Genomic DNA, 26271 nt, shown 5'->3' with positions numbered 1-26271 from the left:
ACAAGGCAGCTCAAAGAATCAGTATATGCCTTATGCATGAATAAAGTTCACTAGTACTATAACAAATTAGCATACCTTACATCACCCCTCAACCATTTCGATCTCTGTAAATACGTAAGCCAAGTCGGCTGTTCATTTGCAGCCAAAGTTATGCATTTGATCTCCAGTGCTAGTCTAACTGACAGGCAGTCACCAAACAAGTCAACCCATTTTCAAGCCTAACTCAGAGTAAATCTAAACTACATTACAGATTTAGCTTCTGTGTGAATTTATACATGCTAGGCTTATCATAATTAGGTTCATACCTTCTACCTTAAAAATTAGGTGTCAAAATACAAAACTATCCAGTTAGACCTTACGATCATATAAGTTTCCCTCAAATAAATAACCGTGGTGGTCCGAATGTATCTAGGGCACTAAAAGTTACATCGGTGTGATCCTGATCCCAGTACACAGGCACAAGGTGTCCTTTCCCACAGCACCAAGTCGTCACTTGTATTTTTATCAGCTGAATGCGACAGGAGAAATAATGGCGGGGATCGTTAGAAAGATTATTACATCTGCAAAGGTGCCAGCCCCAGTTGCACCCTACAGGTATAATTGCATTAGATTTACAGTTTGCTTCTTGGCGTTAGCGTCCATTCATCTTCTACAGGTATCATCTTACTGCAGTAAAGATGGCATTTGACTTAAAAATTCATAGTGCACTTGTACTATTTTAACTGTAAAATTGCCTGTATTTTTAAACTTAATAATGGTAGCAGCGCACTTAATCTGGTTGACTATTTATAGGGACTGTTGAGGATGAAAACAAAAATAATTAAAGTCTCGAGTTTTCAATCAAATGTTGTAGCTTGGGCTGGTGACGACAATAGTTTAACTGGAAGTGTAACCTTGATATTTAACCTTGAATTTGATATTTCAGGAAACCTAAGAATTGTGTTTACCATTTTCTCCAGTGAGACTTGAGTTTGGTAATATATGGTTATTATTTCAGAAAGAATAATATATTTGAAAAAAAGAAAGAAATTGGGTCTCAATTGAGACTAAGTAAGACCACAGGAGTCTGACGTTTTATCAATAAAGTACGGCGAAATCTCTGACAATATGAAATCCCCTTATCAGTAATGACGTTTTATCAATAAAGTATGGCAAAATCTCTGACAATATGAAATTCCCTTATCGGTAATATATTATAATATTATAATATTATATATATTGTCAGAGATTTCGCCATACTTTATTGATAAAACGTCATTACTGATAAGGGGATTTCATATTGTCAGAGATTTCGCCGTACTTTATTGATAAAACGTCAGACTCCTGTGGTCAGATCTTGGTAGGAGATGGAGATACATTGATTTAATGCCATCTGTCAACCCTTTGTCATCCTGAGCTAGGCCTTTCTGAAACTAAACCAAACCAGAGTGAATTTAAATTATATACATTCTTGTTGATGCATTGAGCCTGCCCCAAGCAAAACCAGATGAGATTTTGGTGTCTGTTTACCCAAATAATTGATAAATGTTTAGATATTTGGGAAATGTCATTTTTTGGAACATTGATCTTAATGATTTTTTTATAAAAATCTAAACTTTTAAATGTCTTTGTCTTTTTTTCATTTTAACCAAATGTGTCACTTGATATTTCTTCCCTCCTATTTCCTATTTTATATCCTCCATTTGATATTTATGCATTTGAAAAATGCTGTGTTTTGGCCTTGACCTAGATTGTAGTGCATAAACAAACAGATACAAGCTAATAACATATGCCCATGATGTATAAATAGTCACATTCTACAAAATGGATACAAACTGAGCTACCAGCAAAGATTGAAAGACTGGTTTAAAGTTGTAAAGAAGATGGAAAACACAGAAGAGCTGCCAGCTATTTTAAGATGCATAATGTTCCTTTTTCACTAGCGTTAATAACAATTGTTGATTAAAAGCAGTAGCTTAAATGTCTACAATAATTTATTCCTAGATCCATTATGGGCAGGTCCAAAGTGTGAACCATACCTGTTATCTTCAAGTTATTAACACACTGTGACAGTTATTCTAAAGCAGTAATGTTTACATTTCACATTAACACATGTAGATGACCTAGAAAAAAATCAGATCTCTCATAATTTGTTAAAATGATACTGAAAACGTTGTCGAGTCTCAAGATATGTTAATCGAAAATCAATACACTAGTATGGGTCACTCCCTCCTCTCACTCTTGGATCTGTCCCTGATTGATGATGGCAATAATAACTTTATTATGAAATCTAAATTGCAAATGATGTATTTAAGGTTAAACATACTAGGCTTTGCCAAATTTAAATTTTTAGTTTCTTAAATTTATCAAATAATTCTTCTGCATTATCCATAGTAATTAGTTTCTGACAGTCATGAGCTTATAGCTGGTATTGTTCATTATTTGTGGATTGTACTGATGCTTAAGTACAGTTTGTTATAAGGTACAGATGAGACTGCATATAATCATTATATTTCCATCTTTTGTAAGACTTATTAGCCACAAAAAGTCACTTTTCCAGTCTTCCATAATAATAATAATGAGGACTTTATATAGTGCCTAATCTTTATAAGTTCTGAGTGCTTTACAACATTAGACAACACCTATAAGATAAAAAACATATAATAATATTATTACAAAAACAAACACCACGAAATTAGAAAAACATTAAAAAATATAAAAAATATGCTGAGAATATTTAAGGTAGGAAACATTATTAGGTCTTTAAGTTTGTTCTTGCAGTCAAAATAAGTGAGTTTTGAGAGCCCTCTTGAATGTGATCACTGTGTCTTTGTGTCTAAGTTCAGTGGGCAATTCATTCCACGTTGCTGGTGCTGGGCCCTGGTATGCAAAAGAGCGCTGTCCATAAATTTTCTCACAACTTTTTAGGAGATTTATTCTCCTCAGACTTGTTACTGTTTCTTTTGGTGTCTGAGAATTGGAATGTTCATCATGGGGAAGTTGTTACTGAGTCTGAGACACAAAAATTATACTTGTTTGAGTAATTATTATTTAACAGTCCACAAATACATCTAACGAAAGACAATTATTCCATCTCACTATTTAGTCTAAAGTATTTTAAAGTACAGCAAAGATTACTGATGTTAATTTCCAGTAAATTCTTACTGAATTGTCCCGTAAATTCTTAGTGAATGATAAATTAGTTATAACACCTGAAATTTTGAATGTTTTGATAATTGAAGCAAATTAATAGCCAATACAACACAATAAAAGTTTGTCCTGCTCTCTTAACAAGTGGCTTAGTGAGCTGCCATATTTTCCAGAATTTTGTCTAAATGATTCTAATAATCAAAATTTGATAACAGTAATGTGGACTAGTTCAAAGAATGGCATATTCCCATGTATACCGGTATTATCAAAATTTAATAACAGTAATGTGGACTAGTTCAAAGAATGGCATATTCCCATGTATATTATCAAAATCTTTGAACCATACCATTAAAAATTTCAAATGACTTCACATCACAACTATAGGGTGCAGAGCACATGTTTACAAATGGTGGATATGCTGTTGCATACAACTGTCAAGCATGTATGTAACTGCAGCTGCTTTTATCCTGTGAATAAATTAATGATTTGGTTCATTATTATATTTGATTCATTCTCGAAGCTACTTGGGTGAGATAGTATTGATTGATGATGTGTAAACAGTAGTCAAGCTGATGTTGATTACTGGCACATACAGTACATTTGTTATGGACAGCACGCGTTCAGCGGGAATTTGGAGAGGAATCAAGGATAATTAAGATGGCTGCTCCAGCCCATATTGACATGCTTCAGTAAAAACATACAGGTTGGAATTTCTGTGCATCAGAAATTGGTCACATTTGAATTGCAGGCATCAAAATCTGAGGATATGCATCTATTGAGAACCCTGAAATTAGGTGACCGAATATTTATATAATAGGTCAATGTTTAGCTTCTCTGTATGCATTTATTGAGAACCCTGGAATTAGGTGACCGAATATTTATATAATAGGTCAATGTTTATCTTCTCTGTATTCATTTATTGAGAACCCTACCATATCTAGTGTCAGACTAATAACCTTAATCAACATAATTAGCCATAATAATGCATCATGTGCAGATATACTTCAATCACAGTTATTTATTTTGGATTGATTATTTAATGTGTGCTTTTTTCGGATGGCAACTATATAAACTTGATGAGGGCGATGAAGGTCCTTAATTTTGATTCTAAAATCTACATGGGAGAAATTATGATGAGAATTTCCCCTTACTCAGAGCATAAATAGCTTAGATTCCTTGGAGTTCTAAATTAAGGCAATTTCACACTGCCATCAACAGTGACTACTGTTGATTGCGTGGCTTATAATGGTCAAATGATGCGAGGAGACTGGTGTGAATGGGTGGTTACTGGTAATTCAAGACCCTCATCCCTGTTTGGTGTTGGCCTCTGCTGTCATATTTCAGTTGCATCCACTTTCCTTTTCCATGTGTTGTCCTCAGATATGATGACTTGGTCTGATTTTTTTTAATGAACAGTATACATTGTAATTAGGAAATAGCAGTGAGAGTCGAAAACAAAAATGTTTGGAAATACACTGTACTCTAAGACTTCTGATATATCTCTTTCTTAGATAGAAAATTGTTGAAATTGAGAATTTCATTTGAAGTCTTACATATCTTCACTGACAGTAATTTTGAAAACCACAACAGATATATACAGTAGCATGTAATGGACTTGTCAGTGACATACAGCTTATGTAGAAATTATACAGCTAAAAGGAGAATCAGCAATACCTACCACTCAATCAATAGCATATTTACAAATTATTCTGCTTTTAATTTTAGTGCGTACTGCATTGTTATTGTAATCTCAGAATTACGGTTCTTCTGGCTGAATGTGGTGTTATGTCTTGACTACAGTAACATAACCTTTTCATTTGAACTTTCATTGGAATAGTTATTCGGGAATGGCTAACCCCATAAATAGGTATGAAGTGAGCATGCACTGTACGTGGTGTAATTATGTGAGCAGGTTTCTTTTGTCACTGTGTATATGCTTGATAATGCATTGCAATACATTGTAATGACTGGTCTGGTGGACCCTGGCAGAGTCAGGCCAAAGACTTAACAAAATTGGTACTTACAGCTGCCTTGCTAGGCACTCAACATTAAAAGGTTAGTGTTAGGACTAGTTGGCCTGGTGTCAGGCTAATGTGACTGGGTGAAACATCATGCTGCATGTCTGCAGCATGATGCCGCAGTGCTAGACATCACTATAAACTGCCGCACTGCAGACATCATAGCAAAATGACTGAAAAATTGTTAAAGCTATGTTAAAAATACAAATCACACACACAAAATCTTTTATTTAATGAAGTGGAATAGGCTTTCCATCATTTCTCTGAAAGGTCAACCTCAAACTTAATTTTTAACGCTGATAAATGCAAATACTAACAAATAGGGCATGATATTGTCATCTTGCTGTCTTTCCCTGGTTGGACCCTTTTTTATATTTGGCACTCAGCCTTAAATAAATATAAGATAATAAGGAAATGTGTAAATTTCAACATGTAGTTGATGCATCTTTAAATATTATTGTGAACTTTTTATTTCTGCTTATTTGTTTATACATTCATACATGCACGGTAATTGGAGCAGTCAGATTACAGTTTAGAACCCAATTTACATGTATATTGTGTTCCTGATAAACTTCATGTATGTCAGATTTCCCTGACTTGAATCCATCCATTAGTGGGTAGCTAAATCTTATCAAAGTCACACATAAAAAATGGCAGTTCCTTCTTGGGATCCCATGCTCTGTGCTTGCGTATGTGAATGATATACATATCAGAGTATATTTTTCTACTTAGCAGTTAATATTCATATAAACGTGAAAGGTGTTTTAAGTCAAATATGCAAAAATCAGGATTTTACAGTACAGCATTTCTATAATGCTTGATATGTAACTATGGAGATATAAAATTAGACAGTTGACAGGCTCAGCCTAAATGAAAACATGACAGTATAATTGCCGCATTTGAATTACATGTACTTGATTTTCTGTAAAAAAATAAAAAAGTGAAAGTTGGATAACCTCAAAGCTCCTCATATCTAAAACATTTTAGATTTGTATATTCCGGCCATGTTACAATACCCATCCATCTTTACAAAATTTTGTTTATGCACAGTAACTCGAGTTATTAACCATCCACAGTGTGTTTGCGCATGCAGTAGGAAAGATCCTTATGGATTTTGGTATTGAAAAGTGAATGGACACGATCACTGGCTTAAATCATAAAAATGGTTTTCAGGCATTAACTTGAGTTCCCCACTATTTACAGTTACCATTGTTGTGGATAGATTGCGCATGGGGTAAGGTCAAGAAACCTATCGATTTAGGAATCAAAAGGTCTAGAGTCAAGTCATTTTCGCTGAAAAAAATAAAAAACAATTTGTGCACAGTTGTACATCACCTACCTTGACCAAAGTTTGTGAATGAATTTCACTTGGGGAAAGGAAGAACCCAATTTATTAAGAGTAAGGTTAAGATCACTGTGACTGATAAAAGAAAAATTGTTTATGTCCCTGTTAGTTATTTACATGCCAGACATTTAATCACTGGGTTGGCTTTATAATGTGCCGTTCATGGTACTCATCTTAGTTATTTGTTAAGATATCATAACTGTGTAAAATTATGAAGTTCAGAGTTTTAAGCATCACACATTCATAATTTAGAAATTTAGAGGTTTTAATTCTAAAAATCAAATAAAAAATGTCTGAAAGTTGAATTATCAAGTGTTACACCGACTTATTCATGCTGGTATTATATATATGGTAATGCACTTGTACTATAGTTCTAACCTTAAACAGTAAACATTTTTCAAGCCAGACAGTATCAAAATTGATGATATTAAACACACAAGAAATTTCTATATAAATTTTATACTTTTGTTTTATTCTTTGAGGTGAAGAATTGCTATTATTTAATGGAGAATCAGCTCCAAGACGTAATGTCTGTTTATTCCATTTCAGTCCTGCAGTTGTAGTGGACAAGACAATGTACATATCAGGTCAGGTTGGCCGTGATCCCTCAACAGGAAACCTTGTACCTGGAGGAGTAGTCCCAGAGGCAAACCAGGTATATTTAAAAACAAGACAGTAAGCAGGGCAAACTAGGTACACCACTCCCTCATTAACTTGCGAACCCGCTTATGACGCGGGGTCAGGTGTGGCTGCCATTTTTTAAACCAGAAAATAACCTAAAAATTGATCCATGTTTGTTGAACATGAAGAAAATCACAATCAAAATTGTAACGGAATCTTAGATGTATTGCTTGTTTTATCATCGAAAACGGTAGATAGGACCTGGAAATTTTAATCAGCTCTTTGAAACATCAAATTTAAAAATAGGTCATACAACTTTTTACATTTTCTTTCCAAACGACATTCCTAGTACACTGCAATTAACGATATGTAAGGAAATTTCGATCAATGAAACTGTCACTTATGCCAAGTGGAGGCAGTACGTTAATAAATAAATACAAATTAAATAATTTATTTATCAATTGAAATTTGTGTTCTTGTTCTGTCTGTTAGTTCCTTTTAAGTGTAATCGTCATAAATGCAATTTGTCCTCTTGTAATTAAACGTAAAATGCGTCAATCTACCATAACAGCTATGTCTGTGAGCATTTCTCTGAGAACCTAATTAAGTGCCGACCGAGTTTTGATAAACGACTTTCAGAAGTATTTGTTGTATTGTTGCACTGAATTAAAAGCTGGCCTCCTTTGTATTACCATGTTAATTTTGTCTTTTGAATCAAATAAAAGAAAAGTTAAAAGTCATGAATATCCTACAAACTTAAAATCTAGTGGCTCTGGTCATATGTCAGGTGAACTTACTTCATTTGATCAATTGAACACTTATAAAAGTTATTGTGTATGTAACATAAACTACCTTAAATTAACAGACTCTTTCTTAATGATGATCAAAGATAATGAGGCAGCCAAGCGAAATGAATACTTTATAAAATAAAACGCTGGATTTCATAGATATGGACCATTGTGGGCAAGCGACTTTCAGAGAATTCTTGAACAGGCATTTAGAGATATCCTCAAGGATGATAAGAAGTTATATTATTACCTCCAATGAAATCACGACATCAGTATTGTACTAATTGAACAATACCAGTAATTGAGTTTCAAAGTAGACTATTGTCTCACAAAATAAATGTTGCATGTTTTTGAAAAAAAAGGAATCGTGTGTGGTGGTGTATCAATAGTTAGTCTAGTTCCCTGCTATCAGGACTCCTGATTTGGCAGGATAATATTAAACACCACTACGGGAACCAGACTCATCAAGAAAACAAAAAGCACTGACGTAATGCATGGATTTTTTTCACGTACACGTGATGGTTGTTGAAACCATTTGGAATGATCTTTCATATGTTGGACATTTTGAAAATAAATGTTATTTAAATAGAATAATGAAGAACTTTATTCGAAATAGCACGTTATTAAAAATTCTTAAAGACTTGAATGTAAAATGAGGATTCAGTCAATAAACAGCCCAGTTCCCTAACACCGCCTCCACCCCACCCCCAGTTTTCTCAATGTGAAAGCGATTTTTTTCCAATTTTTGGAGGTCCCTTGGTAACTCGTGCCTTGCTTATAGTGCGGTCTATGTTTGTGGACCCCGTTGTGCGCGAGTTATCTAGGGAGAGGTGTATGTTTAAAAAAACACAGCAGGCAGAGGTAAATCTAGGCTTGAATGTTAGCGAGAATTGACTCCATTTGGACAGAAAAGGGAGAAGTGAGGGCAGAACAGGGAGAAGAGGGTGCAAAGCAAGAAATGCCATATATATACATATGTGTGTGTGTGTTTGCATTTAACATTGAATATAAGCAATAGTTTATCTTCAGATAGAAAAGTCTTTGTTGTATATTTTATAAACACATTTTCAGAGATGATGCCAAGGCACATGATTGTGCAAAATATGGATGAATTCATGTACTTGGAGAGAGGTGATGTGTGAGAAAGCATGCAAAATAGTTTAAAGTTGCAAATATGAAAATGATTTTTGTACATTATTTGGTTTTTATTTAACCATTCACCTTTTAAGTGCTTGTCACGACAAATCATGTCAGTAGAAGTATTGCAGTGCTTGTCCCAACATCCATTTTTCTTTCAGGTTAAGGTACTTGTTTGCACATCTGGGTTCTTCAGCTTGACATGACTGGTTGTTAACACATTAATAATAATAATAATAATGAAGACTTTGTATAGCACATAATCTTTAGAAGCTCTAAGCACTTTACAACATTAGACAACACCAATTAGATAATTTAAAAAAACATATAATGATATGATCACAGACACAAACATCATGAAATTAGAAAACATAGAAAAAACATGCTGAGAATATTTAAGGTTGGAAACATTATTAGGTCTTTAAGTTTGTTCTTGCAGTCAAAATAAGTGAGTTTTGAGAGCACTCTTGAATGTGATCAGTGTGTCTTTGTGTCTAAGTTCAGTGGGCAATTCATTTCACATTGCTGGGCCCTGGTATGCAAAAGAACGCTGTCCATATGACTTTGTTTTCATAGTGGGAATAATGAGTATATGATTGTCAGAAGAGGAGCGTAAGTATCTAGCTGGTATGTACACATGGGTGAGATCGGATAGGTATGTTGGACTAGAGTCCGACAGTGAAACGTAGCACAGAGAATTTTGTGTTTGATTCTGGATCGAATGGATAGCCAGTGTAGGGTACAGAGCAGCTGTGTTTTGAACTTTTTGAAGTTTTTGGAGTAGATATTGAGATGAACCAGAAAGAATTGAGTTACAGTAGTCCAGTCTTGAAAGTGTTAATGAAAAAAATCAGGTCCAAAAAATGAAGTTTTTACTTCTGTATTTTGTAGTGCAACTAGAAATTCCAAATTATTTGGTATCATTGTAGAGCTACATCTGTCTACCTTTTTATAATACCACCCACTTTAGTGTATCCTGCATGACCATGATCCTACAGAACTCAGCAGTAGGCTACTTCCTCCTGCCACGTTAACTTGTCGCCAGGGGTTAATGTGTTGAACTAAATTTGATTGGCACATTGGTCTCTTGTGCAAGCATTCTGTAGTAATATAAACTTTATATCAATGAAGTTTTACAAATGCGTGTTTAAAGTACTTGCTTCCTTGAAAATCCTCAAACGGCTGATTTTCTGTGTGGTTCATCTCTTCAGATGACAATTTTGTTCATCAAATACTGGATGATGATAGCGATGATGGCAGTGATTTTTAAAGTTATGAAGTATATCAGAATATTGGGGTTGGGACAGTATTGATGGAGATAACAGTGGGTGATTGAAAGCCGTGAAATGTTGTTACCTATGAGTCCAGTGTACATACTGATTGGAGATAAATAGATAGCATGCTGATCAACCCCCTTTTAGCAGCTTTCCAAATTAATTGCTGACAAGACACAAAATCAAGCCTAATCATAATCCAAACACTTTAAAAGTAGTGTGCAAGTTTAATTTATTTACTTAATTTAGCCATTAGATAGAGATCATGGGTTGCAAAACTATATAGCCTTATCATGGTTAAGATAAACTGAATAATTAAGAATCAGAACATAAAATTAAAATGTAAAGATATTTATTTGATCAAAATACATCTGTTTGAACAAGCAAACTATGGCATTGATGGACTTTAAACCCTAACACAGCAGCATGAACTGATAAAAAAGTCTGACTTATTTAATCAGCAAAGCACTGATTCAAGGAAGTGAAACATTGGCAAAGCTTAAGGTAGTGGAAAATCTTATTTGTAGCAGAATTATCTAAAAGAGAAGTCATGTGAGCTGTGGAGAATTGTACATTACCATAAAAAAAAACTGTTTCTGAACGTTATCAAAGCTGGCTAAGACTTTTATGTAAGCAGTTTAGGAAAGGTTTGGGAGGGGGTCTCAGCACAAAGCAATATTCATACACAATTAAGGAACAGAAGCTCATAAACAGCCATTGGACTAATGCTTATATGACTAGATGCAATATCTTTTAAGGATTTTGATTTCAGTAGAGCTCTAACAGAATGGAGCAGGAAGAAAGACAGATGTTGAAGTGTTAGGTAAATATTGAGCTATGGTTGTTTCCTTCAACCCTTCCTGTTTTCAGTTACTACTCCCTTTAGATAGATTCCTGGCAATATGCATTTTTTAGTGTTAGCGTGTCATACACATAATGCAGTGTAATCATGTTTGAAAGTACTTATATTTGGATGGAGAGATATATGCAGTGTATTTTGGCCATATGACTTTAACACATTAACCCCTGGAGTTTTTTGTCATTTTTGCGTAAAAATCGAGTAGGAAACACATTTTGAAAGCTATTTCTGAATAGACTCAGCGCAATTGATTTTGCCTGGAATTATAACAGTGTAATGACTCCATTAGGTTGAGGCAGCATCTCAGAATCCATAAACTACTGTCACTCAGTGTATATCTAAAAATAAATCACAGGGCAAAATCCTTTTTTCCTTTCCTAATAGAAGAAAGTAAAGCTTACAGATTTTGGTTGACTTATTTGCCCACTTTGCCTGGTTGCATGACCCTGTAAAAGTTATATATATTGAGGATGTAAAGATTTTTCTAAAAACAAAACGCTGAAGAAAATGAAAGGAAAAGCAATAAACATGACAACAAATGCATGCTGAGGGATAGGAGATCTATCATCTTGTTTAGGAATGTAACAAGACATGGGATTTTACCCCCTTACCCAAACCCTTTCCCCTTGGTTTTACCCCCTCGCACTGAAACCAGCTCATTGTCTCACCATGCAGTGTTTTTCTTCTTGCAAATATATATATACATGTACTTGCCCTAGTGTCATAGATCTTCTCAATAAACATAATTTATATGTATATAACAACCTTACCAATACTGTTGCACTGTTTTTATCTGGTTCATTTTTACTGCTTGTATTTGTATTACATCTAAAACAAAATTTTATTTTGTTGTCAGGAATAAATCCCCTATTTAAATAACATTTCTATTTCTGTTGCAAATTATTGCCCTTTACATTCCAATGTATTGCTTTTTTGTGCAGAAATTAGACTAAATATTTTTCGAAACAGTTCCAAATGATCCATTTTATTTCAGCCATCTTCATTTCTCAGCATGAAGGTTTATCATGTAAATACTTGGCATGAGGTTCAATGTATAGTGGATTTTTACAATTTTAAACAACAGAAAAACAAAAGTGGTTGTAAAATTTTCTCCATTTTCCCGAATAGAAGAAAATTTTCTATAAAATCCTTTGCCACTGGCTTGTGATTTGGTTTCCATTGTCAGATTTGTATCCACCTTCATTTTGAGGAATGACGTGTTCATTTCATAAATGGAAACAATGGGACCAGGTGGTCAATACCAGATGAAAATGTGAGGTCATTTAGAAAGGCAATATTGTCACCTGTATCTTGCTTAAATTCAAGAAACATCATTATAGTAAGCACTCACATCATGGAATTCTTTATGCAATAAATATTCACGTTGTATTCTTCAAGTCAGTCATAGTAGTCAAACTTCATCATGGTTTTCAACAATTATCATGTCTACTGATCAGGTCATGATTATTTTAGGGACTGATCATTTACTATTCAGGAAGGGGAGTCTTGGGATTTTCTTGTATTTTTCCAGGATATATTGCTTTTCTTTTACTGCAAGTAGGTTCTTTTTATTCTATAAATCTGAGCATGAATATTTTTATCATGCTATTTTTAAGACTGGAAAAGTTTTAAAAAAGAGATCTCCCCTACCCTCAAAATAAAGTGTTCAGTCTTTTATCTGACAGGAAATTGTAGCAAACCATGTTCTAGTGGGAATCAACAATTACTGATTCAAGATATACAATCCTAAGAAAAGGAAATACTTACTGGAGAATTTTATAACTCTATAACCCAAGTGCCTGCCATAGCCTCTCATGTTAATAGTCTTCAGTACTGGGACTTGCTTAACTAACCATTCCCCATACAAATGTATTTTGAATTTGAGTCTTACAGTTTTTACTCGCAGCACACTACTATGATCTCATCTTTTCTTCTTTACATTTTCTATCCGTAATTAGAGAGCAGATGCTTTCTGTGCCCAGGCTAGTCAAGGTCAGTAAGAGATCTCTCAGCCAAGACAGCTGATTGCCTTATCATGTTGTCCCTACATGACACTATTTTTGACTTTTAATCCATTTATCATTGGGCATATCTTGTCTCTACATGCCATTTATTTCCTTGTAATAGATGTATCACAGAGGCTTACATGTATACATGTTTGTAATCTCAACATAACAGTTGTTTTCCTTTTCTTATAATGTATCACTTTTATGTAAAACTAATATAAAAGAAATCCTAATTTTTACCACTCAGATGGCATAGTGGTTAGAGCATCTGCCTCAGATGCGGGAGGTCAAGGGTGTGAACCCCAGGCCAAGTCATACCAAAGACATAAGAATGGTACTATCAGCTGCCTCACATGACGCTCAGCACAAAGAAGAGCTTAGTGTTAAGTCAGCCTGGTATCAGGATAACGTGACTTGTCTGTGGCGTGATGCCCCAGTGCTTGACATCGCTATAAACTGTCACACTGCAGCCATAATAGCAATATGACTGAAAAATTGTTAAAGATATGTTAAAAATCCCAAACACACAGACACACACAAATTCTAATTTTCATTTCTCATACTTCTTTTTTATAATATTCATGTAGCTCACACTATTTTATTTCTCTGTGAAACACTGTGGGTTGAGAGAGCTTGAACTTTATGACTCAGATTTAGGAAAAGCTATCTTACCGGTAATTAAGAGATGGTCTCATTCTGCAGGATATGTTTGTGGCATAGTCAGTGGGATTTAATAAATGTAGTTGTTGTCGGGGAGTGTCTTTTTTAAAATTGTTGCTTTAATAGACATTACCATTTTTCTGAAGAAACAATAACCTCAAGAATTTTTTTGTATTCCTCAATATTTTATCCTTTCCATAATAAAATATCTCATCGACCATCAGTTATTCATAGTTTTGGTTATTTATTTATAGACCCTGAAGAACATAGGTACCATACTAGAAGCTGCAGGCATTGGATATAACAACGGTATGTATCAAATACAGTCTGCTTGACTGATTTACCCTGCTACCTTTTAACAACCGTCTCTACTCGCTTATATGACAAGTCCAGCTACAAACTGCACAGACCCAGATCTGCCATCACATAATGTGTCAGCAGATATGGGGCTGTGTAGTTTGTTAGGAGTAATCAATCGGACAAACAACATAGACCCTGATATACAGGTGCAGTATGCTACAGCAGATCAGGATCTTTGCAGTTTGACTCAGCTTATTAATGAGCATATATGATATCATTTTTATCCAAAGATAGGACAGAACAAATTATTTTGTAGAGGTTTCCTTTCAGGAAGTGTAATGTAGTATTCAGTTTGGGTGCATGTCCATCTATATGTCACTCAGATTTGTACGTCCATCCAGATTAACCCCCGTTTTATAGTTTTTTCCATCCTTTTATTTCAGTGCCATTTTAACAGACCATCTTTGGATTTAGAATAAGACTTCAGGATGCATTTATCTTTATCTTTCATCATCCTGGTACATGAGTCATCCCAATTTTTCCCTTTTATAACATGATAGCACATGATCTTGAAATTAGGCTTGATGCTAAATTATTTGACTTGGCTTATACTTCACTAATATAGTAAGTACATTTTAGCTTTGGATTCATGTACGATATATAGATACATGTACATCTAATTCTTCACCCTAGAATCATCACAAAAGATGATTATGCATCTCTATTTGCACCACACCCTTTCCATAAAAGGAAGGACACTGTGGTCTTTTACACACTATATATAATGTTATACCTAAACTCATTATACTTGGTGAAGGGATGCACCTTGATAAAAAAAATTAGGTCACTGTGACTCGTATTTCATGTATCACTAACTTCAGTTCAGTTTCAAGCACTACTGATGCCAGAATCATCAAACAGAATGGTTGTATGCATCTCATATAGTTCAAAACCTTTACAGGGGGCCCAGAGGGGCAGATTGGTCTAAAGCGCTCACCGTTCCGGATCACTGCCATCTCACCTTTGTCTGCGTGGGTTAGAGTCCAAGGCTCGGCTAGCATGGGTACATGGGAAAGCCTGCCAGTAGCTTCTCGTGGGTCAGTGGTTCTTCCCTGGGTTCTTCCTCCACCAGTTACACTGGCTGCCATGTATAGCCTATCTTGTGCTGAAAAATGGCGTTAAACCCTAGAACAACAACATCATCAAAACCTTTACACAAAAGAACATAATTTTGACCTCCATTTAATATTTTATTGGCTTATGTTAAATTTTTGCATGTACATGTAACTCATAGCCAAATCATGAAACTTGGCAGGAGATTCATCGTAACATGTACTACACCCTCATCTTAAAAGTAGCCCATTGTGTCCCATTTTTTACATTTCACTGACTTTGATGTTTTCACTGTTCAGTGGTTTAATCATTAAACAAGATTCAGATTTGTTCACTTATCCAGTATCAGATATAGAAGCAGCTGCTACTAAAATCAGTAACCTTTAATTGACTTCTCAAAAACTGCTCCATGGAAGAATTTGAGCAAATATGAAAGAATGCATTCTGGCGTTGTTTTAGTTCAAATTTGTTCAAATGATGCTGAACAATCACAAAAAATGCCTAATGTTACCGCAAAAAAATTATAGAAAAACCTGTGTCTTCTCAAACAGATCATTTTTTTCTTTATTTCTTTCTCACAGAAGACTTTGAGAAAATCATTAAATTGCATTTTCATTTGAATTTCAGCTACCAGGTAATAATGAAATTGGTAGTTCTTGATGTTCTTGTGTATTTTTGTGATGTTGAACCTGTGGCATACATGCTTTTTTATCCCCTGATCTTTACTACCACTCTTTCAGTATTCCTTCCCACCTCAGTTATTTCCGTTTAATATTACATATTTTCCCCAATTAAAGTTTAAAAATTTAAAATCACTTTTAGCTTTAACTTGGCATCCAGAAGCGTTTTCAGTGGCTGTTCACAACATAACTCTCACTCCCCATGTTTTATTTTTTTTTAATAACCATGTAAATATAATTTAATTTTGATATTCCTAAAGAACTTGGAATGCACCTGAGTGAATATTGGAAATAAAAGAAAATGGAAGTATACATAAACATAAATGAATAATTTTTAAGCATGTACATATTCAGTATAGAAGAGATATAGCTAAGAACAAAGGGACTTTGATATGGATGGGTCTCCTTCAGACAGTCATACTCATGATGAGAACAAGTCTTACCAAGACATGCTTGTGAACAGAACTTCATTTTCATTGGAGAATGTGAATAAATCACACCTTGTATTTTTAAAAAGTGGCTGCATATGGAACTTTCTCTTTCATAATATGATATTATTTCCATGACTTTTTGGGGGAAACAATGCACATATTGTTTATGGATGTACAAGGATATGTATACATGCATTGTTTCCCACCCCATAAAAGCCATGGAAATAATATATAATAATAGCAGTCTTATTATCACCACTCTCGTTGTTTTGCACATGTGCTTGCACATGAATTTGATGATTTAATGCATTGTTTTTCATTTAATGTTTAGCTGATAATGAAAATTGCTAGTTGCCGATCCATTAGTTTTGGGGATTATTGATTTATATGAACTTGGAACTGCAGATAATTTATGTTCAGGTTGTCAAAGCCTGATTGCATAGCTCTTTATCTGATGTATAGTTGAAGATTTGTTAAAATGGTTCTTGCAGACATTTTGCAAAGTTTGATCTTTAAAATATTTTTATTACATGCCGACTTAACTTAGAGAGTTTGATCTTGTAAGTATTTTTATTGCATGTGCACTTAACTTAGTTGATATAATGACTATTTTATTCCATAATGAACACTGAGACGGGAATTATTTTACAGACATCACTCATCAGTATTCTGAGGTGCAGTGAATAAGACCTTATGTATATTCCTGTTCGTTTTGAAATTATGCTCAGACAGAAATAGTTGAAGTGTTCAGAAACATAAAAATTGGATAATTTTATATATTAAAAACAAATTAAATTAAATCCCATTTGTAATTTGTGAGCGGTTGAAATGACCTTGTTTGATATGGTTTAGCAGTACATTTCAGACTTACAATAAATGTATCCCCATGCCAAATCAAATTCATTCCTTGTGCTGGCTAAGAACATAACATGCATGTGGTTAGTTTTGTGTGTGATATCATAAAATATTGCAGTATTTATTCAACTTTTAAGAAAATACTGCCTTCTACCCAACTTCATGTTTTCTTTTTTAGTGGTCAAAGTGACAGTTTTGCTTGCTGACATTAAAGATTTTGCATGCGTCAATGACGTGTATACAAATTGTAAGTACCTGGCTGTCAATTAAATGTATGAAAAATGTAATTACCTGTGGCAGCATTTGACCAATAAATATATGTTTATGGACACAGAACTGGTTGAATTAGGAAATGTTTGCTTCCAATAGGTCTAGAGTATATATAAAAAATCATTTGTAGTGACATTGAAAAACGTGTGAATAGATTTACGTCACATGAAGGTGTGTATGACTGCATCATCTACAACGTGAAGCACTATTCTGCCTTTCCTGTTTTCACTATGATGCTTCCTGTATGTGGCTGTCAACAACGTTATTTAATACAGACTTTTGATTTTGATGACAAGGACCCATTTATATCTAACCATCTGCTAGGAGAGGCTCGACTTTGACAAGGACCCATGTACATCTTACCATCTGCTTGGAGAGGCATGACTTTGACAAGGACCCATAAACATCTTACCATGTGCTTGGAGAGGCTTGACTTTGACAAGGACCCACGTATACCTTACCATCTACATTTCTCCACTTATTACTTTGAAGCAGCCTAATCGTGTACCTACTGAGGTCACAATGTTTAGCAGTTTGGACAACTCAGACTTCACTGACATTAGCAAATAGCTGTATCAATGTAGACATTTTCTCATTTGAAAACCAAGATGTAGATATATAACAGATTTTTATTTCATAGTAGCTAAATTTGCAAATTTAGTCTTTTATTGGTCAACTCAGAAATGAATATAAGTCAGTTTTGTGTATGCCCCAACCCAAATCAAAGATTTTGGAGTCTTTTGAGGAATTATTTTCTTTGTTGGTAAGTTTTTGGACATCGAAAATATCGGGTAAAGATGGTACTTGCTTCGAATTAGATCTCTACTGAAGCTTAATAGTTCTAATTAATCAGTTAAGGAGCCCAGTTTTTGACTTTTTTTATTTCTTCTGAGAGGAATGAGTTTTATTGCTTGGAAATAAAGCACAATTTTATTCAAGAAATTAAGACAGTAGCAAGTGGACTTTATGAAAGTAATTGTATAATAATTGAATAATTATTGCATAGTAAGTGGATAGTAAATGTATAGTAAGTGGATAGTAAATGTATAGTAATTGTGTAATAACTGGCTTGTAATTGTATAGTGATTGTGTACTAAGTGGATAGTAATTAATTAATTGATAGTAATTGTGTAGTAATTGGATGATAATTGTGAATATTTTGCTTCTAGATTTTACGAGCAACTACCCTGCCAGGGCAGCATACCAGGTGGCAGCACTCCCAATGGTAAATATAATAAAATGTGTCCAACAGCAACCAGGCAGTGGATACAAATAATACAACATTATCTCTGCCCTTTTTAGTCTTCAACCTACAACTGTTGTGTCCATTACTAACAAGTGAATTTCCTTATTTATGCCTAGCAAGCTTGTATGTACTGTTATGGTGTGGCTATGAAATGAGTCTGAGCCATGACTCAGGGTAAAGGTAATGGGGTTAAGAGATGCAAGGGGCAGTGCCAGATTCACACAGGACTTGAGACTTTCATGTTTATATATATATATATATATATATATATATATATATATATATATATATATATATATATATATATATAGTATCTGTGTGTGTTATTATTGTATGTTGTGGGATCTAGATAGTTTCCAAGGTATGATCCAGAGGCTGAACTCAAAAGGGATCAGGACAGTCCCAAGAACCAATTCCAACTGTAGAAGTTAATTCCCCTTGTAATTGTAATTATGTATACCTGTAGTTCCCAAGTTGTAATTCAGAGTCTGTCCCCAAAGGGTAGGAAGAGAGCAAAGGCCATATAAATGACTGTGTTTCCATTCTGATAGAGTGTATATGTGATTAGAGGAAAGTGTTAGGATCTAAATGGTTTCCAACTGATGACACTGGTGCTGTGCCCCAGAGGGAAGTGACAGACACAGGGACAATGTTGGCTTAAAAATGGAAGTTATAAGTATACTTATGCAATATTCCAAAGAGAAAAGCATGAATTCTAGCAATTATACATTGAAATCAATCAAAATATGTAGATATTAGGCCTATTATATGACCCCCTTCGCTTTACCCCCATGGATGGGATTGACTTGGGGAATAAAGCAAATTTCCACTTTCGACAAAAATTTTGTATAGCAAGTTTCATCAAACTCTGATGTAGTTTTTGTGGGGCTAGCAATGCTTTGCGGAATAGAACAGAACCAAAATTGAATAAAGGGGTTTTTCTCCTTCAGCTACTCCAGTCTCATCAACATTAGCGATATAAGCATGCTTTCTACTGAATTGATCAGCTCTATTAAGAAGATGAAAAATCGACTTTTCTGTCATGCTAATATTGAGAAAGGGCAATAACTCTGCTTTTTACGTCTCCTTGCCTCCATCAGGTGTTACTATTTTTTAAGCTCTTCCTTACTCTTAACAATCCACACCAATATCAGAGTCAAAATTAGCCTCCACTCAGGACTTTCGACTTCTCATTTGTATTTTTCAACATATTTTATACACTGATTTTCCATTTTGTCCAGATTTTTGGTGAATTTGTCATATTCTTTACACTCTTTATAAAGACCATTTATACAATAACTAAATCAAAACATTTTGATTTGTTTAGCCAACTTTCAAAATGGTACCATTGTGGCCATCTTGAAAATGTTATCACTAATCCGCTTGCCTGAATGATGGCATTTACATGAGGTTTTCTTAAAATGCTAGTTGCAGTATTGGTTATGAACAAAAGTAATGGTGATCTGAACACCAATATATCCATGCTTTTGGGACGAGTTTTGAAAAATGAGACCTGATTGACCTTGCAGTCGAGTCAGAAGTCACTGCTTGCATTTTTTTGTATTACTTCATTGAGCTTATGAATACAGTCAGGGCCGGCGCCAGACCCAGCCAGACTATCTGGCGCCCTAGGCAGGGTTAGATTCTGGCGCACCCCACCCCCATCCCACCCCCGGAAAATATCAATTTCCAAATTTATAAACAATATAAAAAAATTAAAAATGCACCCCCTGAAATCAGTACCCTAGGCGGCTGCCTGGTTTGCCTATATGGTAGCGCCGGCCCTGAATACAGTAACTTGTACAAGTGAATTTTGACCCAACTTTGTATCAAGTTGTGAGCATGATAACACTTACAAGTATGAATGGATTTTTACCAGATCAAGTTTGTGTATATCTCATGAATACTTTTTAACGTGTTTAATGATGGCACTTGAATAAGTAGTTTTATTTTTCTCATAAAAATATCTTTAGATTTAATCAATCTTTGCACATGGATATGTCGTTACATTGTAAAAGATAAGTTGAATGCTTTTCTATCCATCATTATGTCAGTTCAAGATCAGCGGCCATGACAGAATTTTGTTCTGCACTCGCAGGCATCTCGTGAAGTATCAACTTAGCCTTGCAATAATATTTTCTTACCAGCTTGGTTTTGTTCAAGTTTCTCAAGAATATCAGAGATTGTTTCAATCCTGGGAACTAACACAAAAGGTCTGATCTTGGATCTCTGGAATATTCTTTTGACCAGTAGAGTATCAGTCCCTTAGAGACTCTTGTTTTATGGATTACTGTGAAATTTTGCACATACACCACTAACTCAATAACTTGCATCCTGATAACTCGCGAACCCACTTATAACATGAGATCAGGCGTGGATCCCATTTTCTAAACTAAAGATTACCCCCAAAATTGATCCTTATTTGTTGAATTTGAAGAAAAGTGCAATCAAAATTGGTAACGGGAACTTGATATATTACTCGTTTTATCGTTGAAAATGATAGCTATGACCTGAAAATTTTAATCAACGTTATGAAATATCAACTTTTAATAAGAAGTCATCTAAATTTTAATCAACATTGTGAAATATCAACTTTTAATAAGAAAGTCATCTAATTTGCTACATTCTCTTTCCAAACGACATTCTTTGTACACCCAAATTTACGATATTAAAGGAAATTTCTATCAATGAAAATGTCACTTACGTCTAGTAGAGTCATTACTTTAATAAATAAATACCAATTAAATTTTGTCTTTTAGTTCTATGTTATAGTTCCTTTTGAGTGTAAGCATCATAAAGGCAAAGCATTCTTTTATGATTAAATGTAAAATGTGCCAGTCTACTATAATAGCTATATCTGCAAGCATTTCTCTTGAGAACCTAATTAAGTGCCGACTGTCTTTTGATATCTGATTAGCAGAAGCATTTGTTGTATTGTTGCGATGAATTAAAGCTGGCCTCCTTTGTATTATCATGTTAGTTATGTCTTTTTAATCAGATAAAGGGAGGTGGTAGAAAAAGTTAAAAATCGTATAAATCCAACATGCTTAAGAACCACCAGCAGTATGTCGGGTGAACTCATTTCAGTTAATCAGTTGAACACTGTTATAAATGTTATTGTGTACGTAATCTAATGAAACTACCTTAAATTAACCTACTCAGTAATAACTGTGATCAAAGATATCAAGACAACCAAGTGAAATGAATACTTTGTAAAACTAAAGAGCTTTTTTTCACAGATATGGACCATTGTGGTGAAAACGAGTTTTAGAGATATCCTCAAGGTTGATAAGAAGTTTCACTATTGCTTGCAATGAAATAATGGTATCAATATTTTACTAACTGAACAATACAAAAATTGAGCTTCGACCTAGATGATTGTTTCATGAAATAAATGTGGCATGTTTTTCATGAAAGAGAATCTTGTTTCACTGTGAATCAACAGTTAGTCTGGTTCCCTGCTTTGGCGACTGCTTTGTCTTGCATAACACTATTACACACCACTCTGGGAACCAGACTGATCAACAAAACAAAAAGCAGTGACGTATTACACAGATGTTTTGCATACTCATTTTGAATGTTGAAACCAGTTGTAATATTATTAACGAGCTTTCAGATGTTGGACATTTTGAAAATAAATGTAATTTATACAGAATAATGAACAACTTCATCAGAAAAAGTGCTTTATTAACTATTCTTGATGCAGTTATAAAACGAGGCTTCAGTCATTAAACAGCCCAGTTCCCACCCCAACACTCTCCATCCCCGCAGTTTTCTGGATGTCTAGCAGATTTTTTTTAGGTCCCTTGGTAACTCTCATCTCTCTTATAGTGTGTCTATGTTTTTGGAGCCCATTGTGTGCGAGTTGTCGAGGGAAACTTGTACATGTATTAGCTTTTATGATCTCCATATTTTTGTAAAAGTTATTTTTCATTTTGACTTGACAGCTGGATTTAGTTTATGGCTGCAGATAGTTTTGCACTTTTCATTGAATTGAAATGAAACTTAGTACATGCTGCATTATGATGATTAGATTAACATGTTGACCAGTCATTGTATTCACACTATTTGGAAGAGTATACACTGTTTTCACTGTCTCCATTCAAAGGATAATGAAGGATGTGTGTGTGTGTGTGTGTGGTTTGGATTTTTAACATAGCTTTAACAATTTTTCAGTCATATCGCTACAGCATCTGCAGTGTGACAGTTTATAGTGATGTCTAGCACAGGGGCATCATGCCGCAGACATGTAGCATGATGTTCCACCCAATCACATTATCCTGACACCAGGCTGACCAGTCCTAACACTAACCTCTTAATGCTGAGCGCCAAGTGAGGCAGCTGTTAGTACCATTTTTGTAAGTCTTTGGTATGACTCGGTCAGGGATCGAACCCACAACCTCCTGCATCCGACGTGGACGCTCTAACCACTAGGCCACCGGAGCGGTTAAGGATGTGTATGTATGCATATGTGTGTGTGCTTAAATGAGCACATTTTTTACTCTTCCTTTAGATTAAATGCAATGATGTGTAAAAGGATTTTGTGTCTGTATTTGCATGTGTGTTTATATGAGTACATTTCTCTTCTGGTAGCTTAAATGCAAGGACTTTAAAAAGATAGGTGTGTGTGTGTGCGTTTCAGTGAGCACATTTCTCACTCTTTCTGTAGGTAAACTTTTTAAAGGATGCCTCAGATATCAGGGACTGTAGTGTAGCAAAAACTGAGTACTTTCTGGGTTGTAAGTTAACCACTCAGAATGTATTTGATATCGGAGATGACACAGTAATATAATGTGTTGCCAAACATTAAATCCACTTAACTGAACCTTCATCTTTTTTTTAATGGCACAGCTATATTTAATTTGAACCACAAGCTCATTTCTAGATTGGGATGGTGCATTGCAACTGAACTATGATGCGCCTTATTTATTTAAAACAATCACTCTAGGGGCCTAGTGGTTAGAGGGTCTGCTTTGCATGCGGGAGGTTGCAGGTTTGAACCCCGGCTGAGTCATACCAAAGACTTGTAACAATGGTACTAGCAGCTGCTTCGCTTGGCATTCACCATTATGATGTACATTATTTATTTAAAATGATGGCTTCAGTAGCCTAGTGGTTAGAGCATCTGCCTTGGATGGGGGAGGTTTCAGGTTTGAACCCTGGCCGAGTCATATGAAAGACTTACAACAGTGGTACTAACAGGTGCCTTGCTTGGCATTCATCATTAAGAGGTTAGTGTTAGGACTGGTCAGCCTGGTGTCAGAATAATGCAACTGGGTGGGACAATGATGGTACATGTCTGTGGTATGATGCCCCAGTGTGACATATCACTATAAACTGTGGCACTCCAGACATCATGTTGATATGACAGTCACTGCAAAATTGGTAAAGCTACATTAAAAATCCAAAGCACACACACACACGCAAATTTATTTAAAATGTCAGTCCCCGCAGTGTCCAAATCCATTTCCAAAATTTTACATTTGCTTGACTGCACTAAATGAGAAAATTGTTGAATCTTTTTTCTTTCTTTTCTTTTTAGAATGCTAGAATTGAAATTGAAGCAGTTGCTGTTGTGGGCAATATAGTGGATGCATAAAAATGGAGGAAGTTTTATTACCAATCTTGAGGCACTTATTTTATGTGAATATCCATAACACAGCAACAGTAGTGTGTAACAGAGGTCACCATGTCAGCTCCTTTGAAAATTTAGATTTTTACAAATTTTGATGTGTTAAGGAATGCTGAAGTGATAGTACTATCCAAGAAAACTAAATGAATATTTTCATATGCTTAATGATATTATCATTTGATTTTTATGGCAGCAGGACTGATAATAAAACATATTGAACTTGTACATGTACTCAGTAATAAACTTAGTGTATGATCTCTATAATTTGACATATTTCTCATTAAACAGGCACTTGTGGCAATGTGCACACATACACCGTTATACCACACTAATGGTAATGAACATGCACACATCTCCCATTATACAACATCCATGGCAATGCACTCTCTCTCGCTCCCTTACACAGCACTTGTTGAAATGTGTGCAAACATATCCCCACCCCAGTAATGGCTATAATTAAGACTGTATTGCATCCTCATTTAGGGACACACACACATACACACACACAAAATATATGATGACCTGCCAACCTAAAAGTTGCTCCCTTAATCCAGGATTCTGAGATACGACTTTCATTTTACCGAGTTCTACACATATTGAATTTCATTCAATATTTGTTTATTCCTGTATTATTCCTATGATTACTATGTCAGATAATCTTTATTTTTTGTAATATACATCGGGGCCAGTTGGTCAGTCTCTGCTAAAGTATGTTTCTATTCAATTCCAATGAATTTGCCATGAAGCATGAAATTATCACTGACCTTATTCATTGCAGCATTGTAGTATTTAACAGGTTCGATAAATGCTACATTTTTAAGGACTTGTACCTGTCAACTTTATACAGCGAGAAAAACCTGATTTTTGGGGTCCTTCCATGCCTACCTCTCAATTTCATAATATATCCTGATGTTTGTACAGAACTCCCAATTATTACATTACGTCTGTTGATTTTCATTTCTTCTAAAAACAATTCTACATAAATAGATATATTGTATGCAATCCAAAGAAGCCATATTCTGTTTTATCACCTTTGAATATTGTTGTAATGAAATAATTATCAAAGTACAAAGAAGTTTTTCTTTAGTAAATAGACTGTTAAGTTCAAACATTATTCATGTAAATTTATTAACTTTTTTTTATCCCCACAGTATTAAAATCAGAAAATTACCACAAAAAAAGACCACAGCAATAAAATTGTGAGCAATTAATTTCAGTCCCAAGAATGATCATTGTTAATAGTGTAGCATCTCCATTCCCTCAAAAGAAACTTACCCATGACTGTACCATATATAGAGATGTTAATTACCATCATTAAATTCAAAGATGGATCGAAAAACATACGATGTAGAATATGTTCACACAAAAAATCTAATTCAGAATAAATGTTATTTAGTAAACAATGTATAATGCCTTACAAGTTGACAACAAGGAAATAAGGTGGGATATAAAATGTGGGAAAAATAGTTGCAACATCTATGGTAGCTTGAGATTGCATATTATGGCACCATTACATCAAATTATTTATTCCAATCAATTGCTGGTGCTTACATAACACACTGTATAAAATCTTGTCTTTGAAGTATCTCAGCAGAGAGCCAGTCCTTTTCACAAGAAAATTCAAATGATATGAATTGACTGTTAATTAGTCATACTGGCTTTCTTGCTTGTTTACTGAAGACTAACCTTAAGCTGTTGTGTAGTTGGGCCACAACTACTTGAACATGAAAGGAGGGCATGTCCTGGGTAAAATTAAGGCACACACAGGGAGAAACAATTATCCTTTGAGAATTTCACACATATTAGACCTGAAAGATTGGTCAATATTTAGTGAAAACGAGGCCTTAAAAATGCTGTCAGAAAACCTCACTTTTTTAAAGTCCCAGTTTCCTTATATTTTTTGGGTT

The 26271-nt window shown here is 34.7% G+C and overlaps 1 protein-coding gene across 1 annotated transcript; it reads left to right on the top strand.

The window, feature by feature from the left end:
* Positions 1–403: 403 nt before the first annotated feature.
* LOC149776368 (2-iminobutanoate/2-iminopropanoate deaminase-like) lies at positions 404–24589 on the top strand. Its single transcript, XM_089940733.1, has 6 exons — positions 404–594; positions 7042–7147; positions 14092–14146; positions 17395–17463; positions 18656–18711; positions 24275–24589. Exons 1-6 carry the CDS (start codon positions 530–532, stop codon positions 24329–24331), a joined length of 408 nt encoding a protein of 135 aa, XP_089796859.1. The 5' UTR covers positions 404–529; the 3' UTR covers positions 24332–24589.
* The last annotated feature ends 1682 nt before the right edge of the window (positions 24590–26271 follow it).

This window comes from Sinohyriopsis cumingii, chromosome 18, assembly GCF_028554795.1.
Source record: "Sinohyriopsis cumingii isolate HCF-2022 chromosome 18, ASM2855479v2, whole genome shotgun sequence".
Taxonomy (NCBI): Eukaryota; Metazoa; Mollusca; class Bivalvia; order Unionida; family Unionidae; genus Sinohyriopsis; species Sinohyriopsis cumingii.
This window is presented reverse-complemented; position numbering and strand designations above follow the sequence as displayed.

Excerpts from the sequence above, each read along its gene's own strand:
- LOC149776368 (XM_089940733.1), top strand. The coding sequence starts at position 530 with ATGGCGGGGATCGTTAGAAAGATTATTACATCTGCAAAGGTGCCAGCC. Across the intron at positions 595-7,041 it reads GCCCCAGTTGCACCCTACAG|TCCTGCAGTTGTAGTGGACA; the intron begins GTATAATTGCAT and ends ATTCCATTTCAG. Across the intron at positions 18,712-24,274 it reads AGGTGGCAGCACTCCCAATG|AATGCTAGAATTGAAATTGA; the intron begins GTAAATATAATA and ends TTTTCTTTTTAG.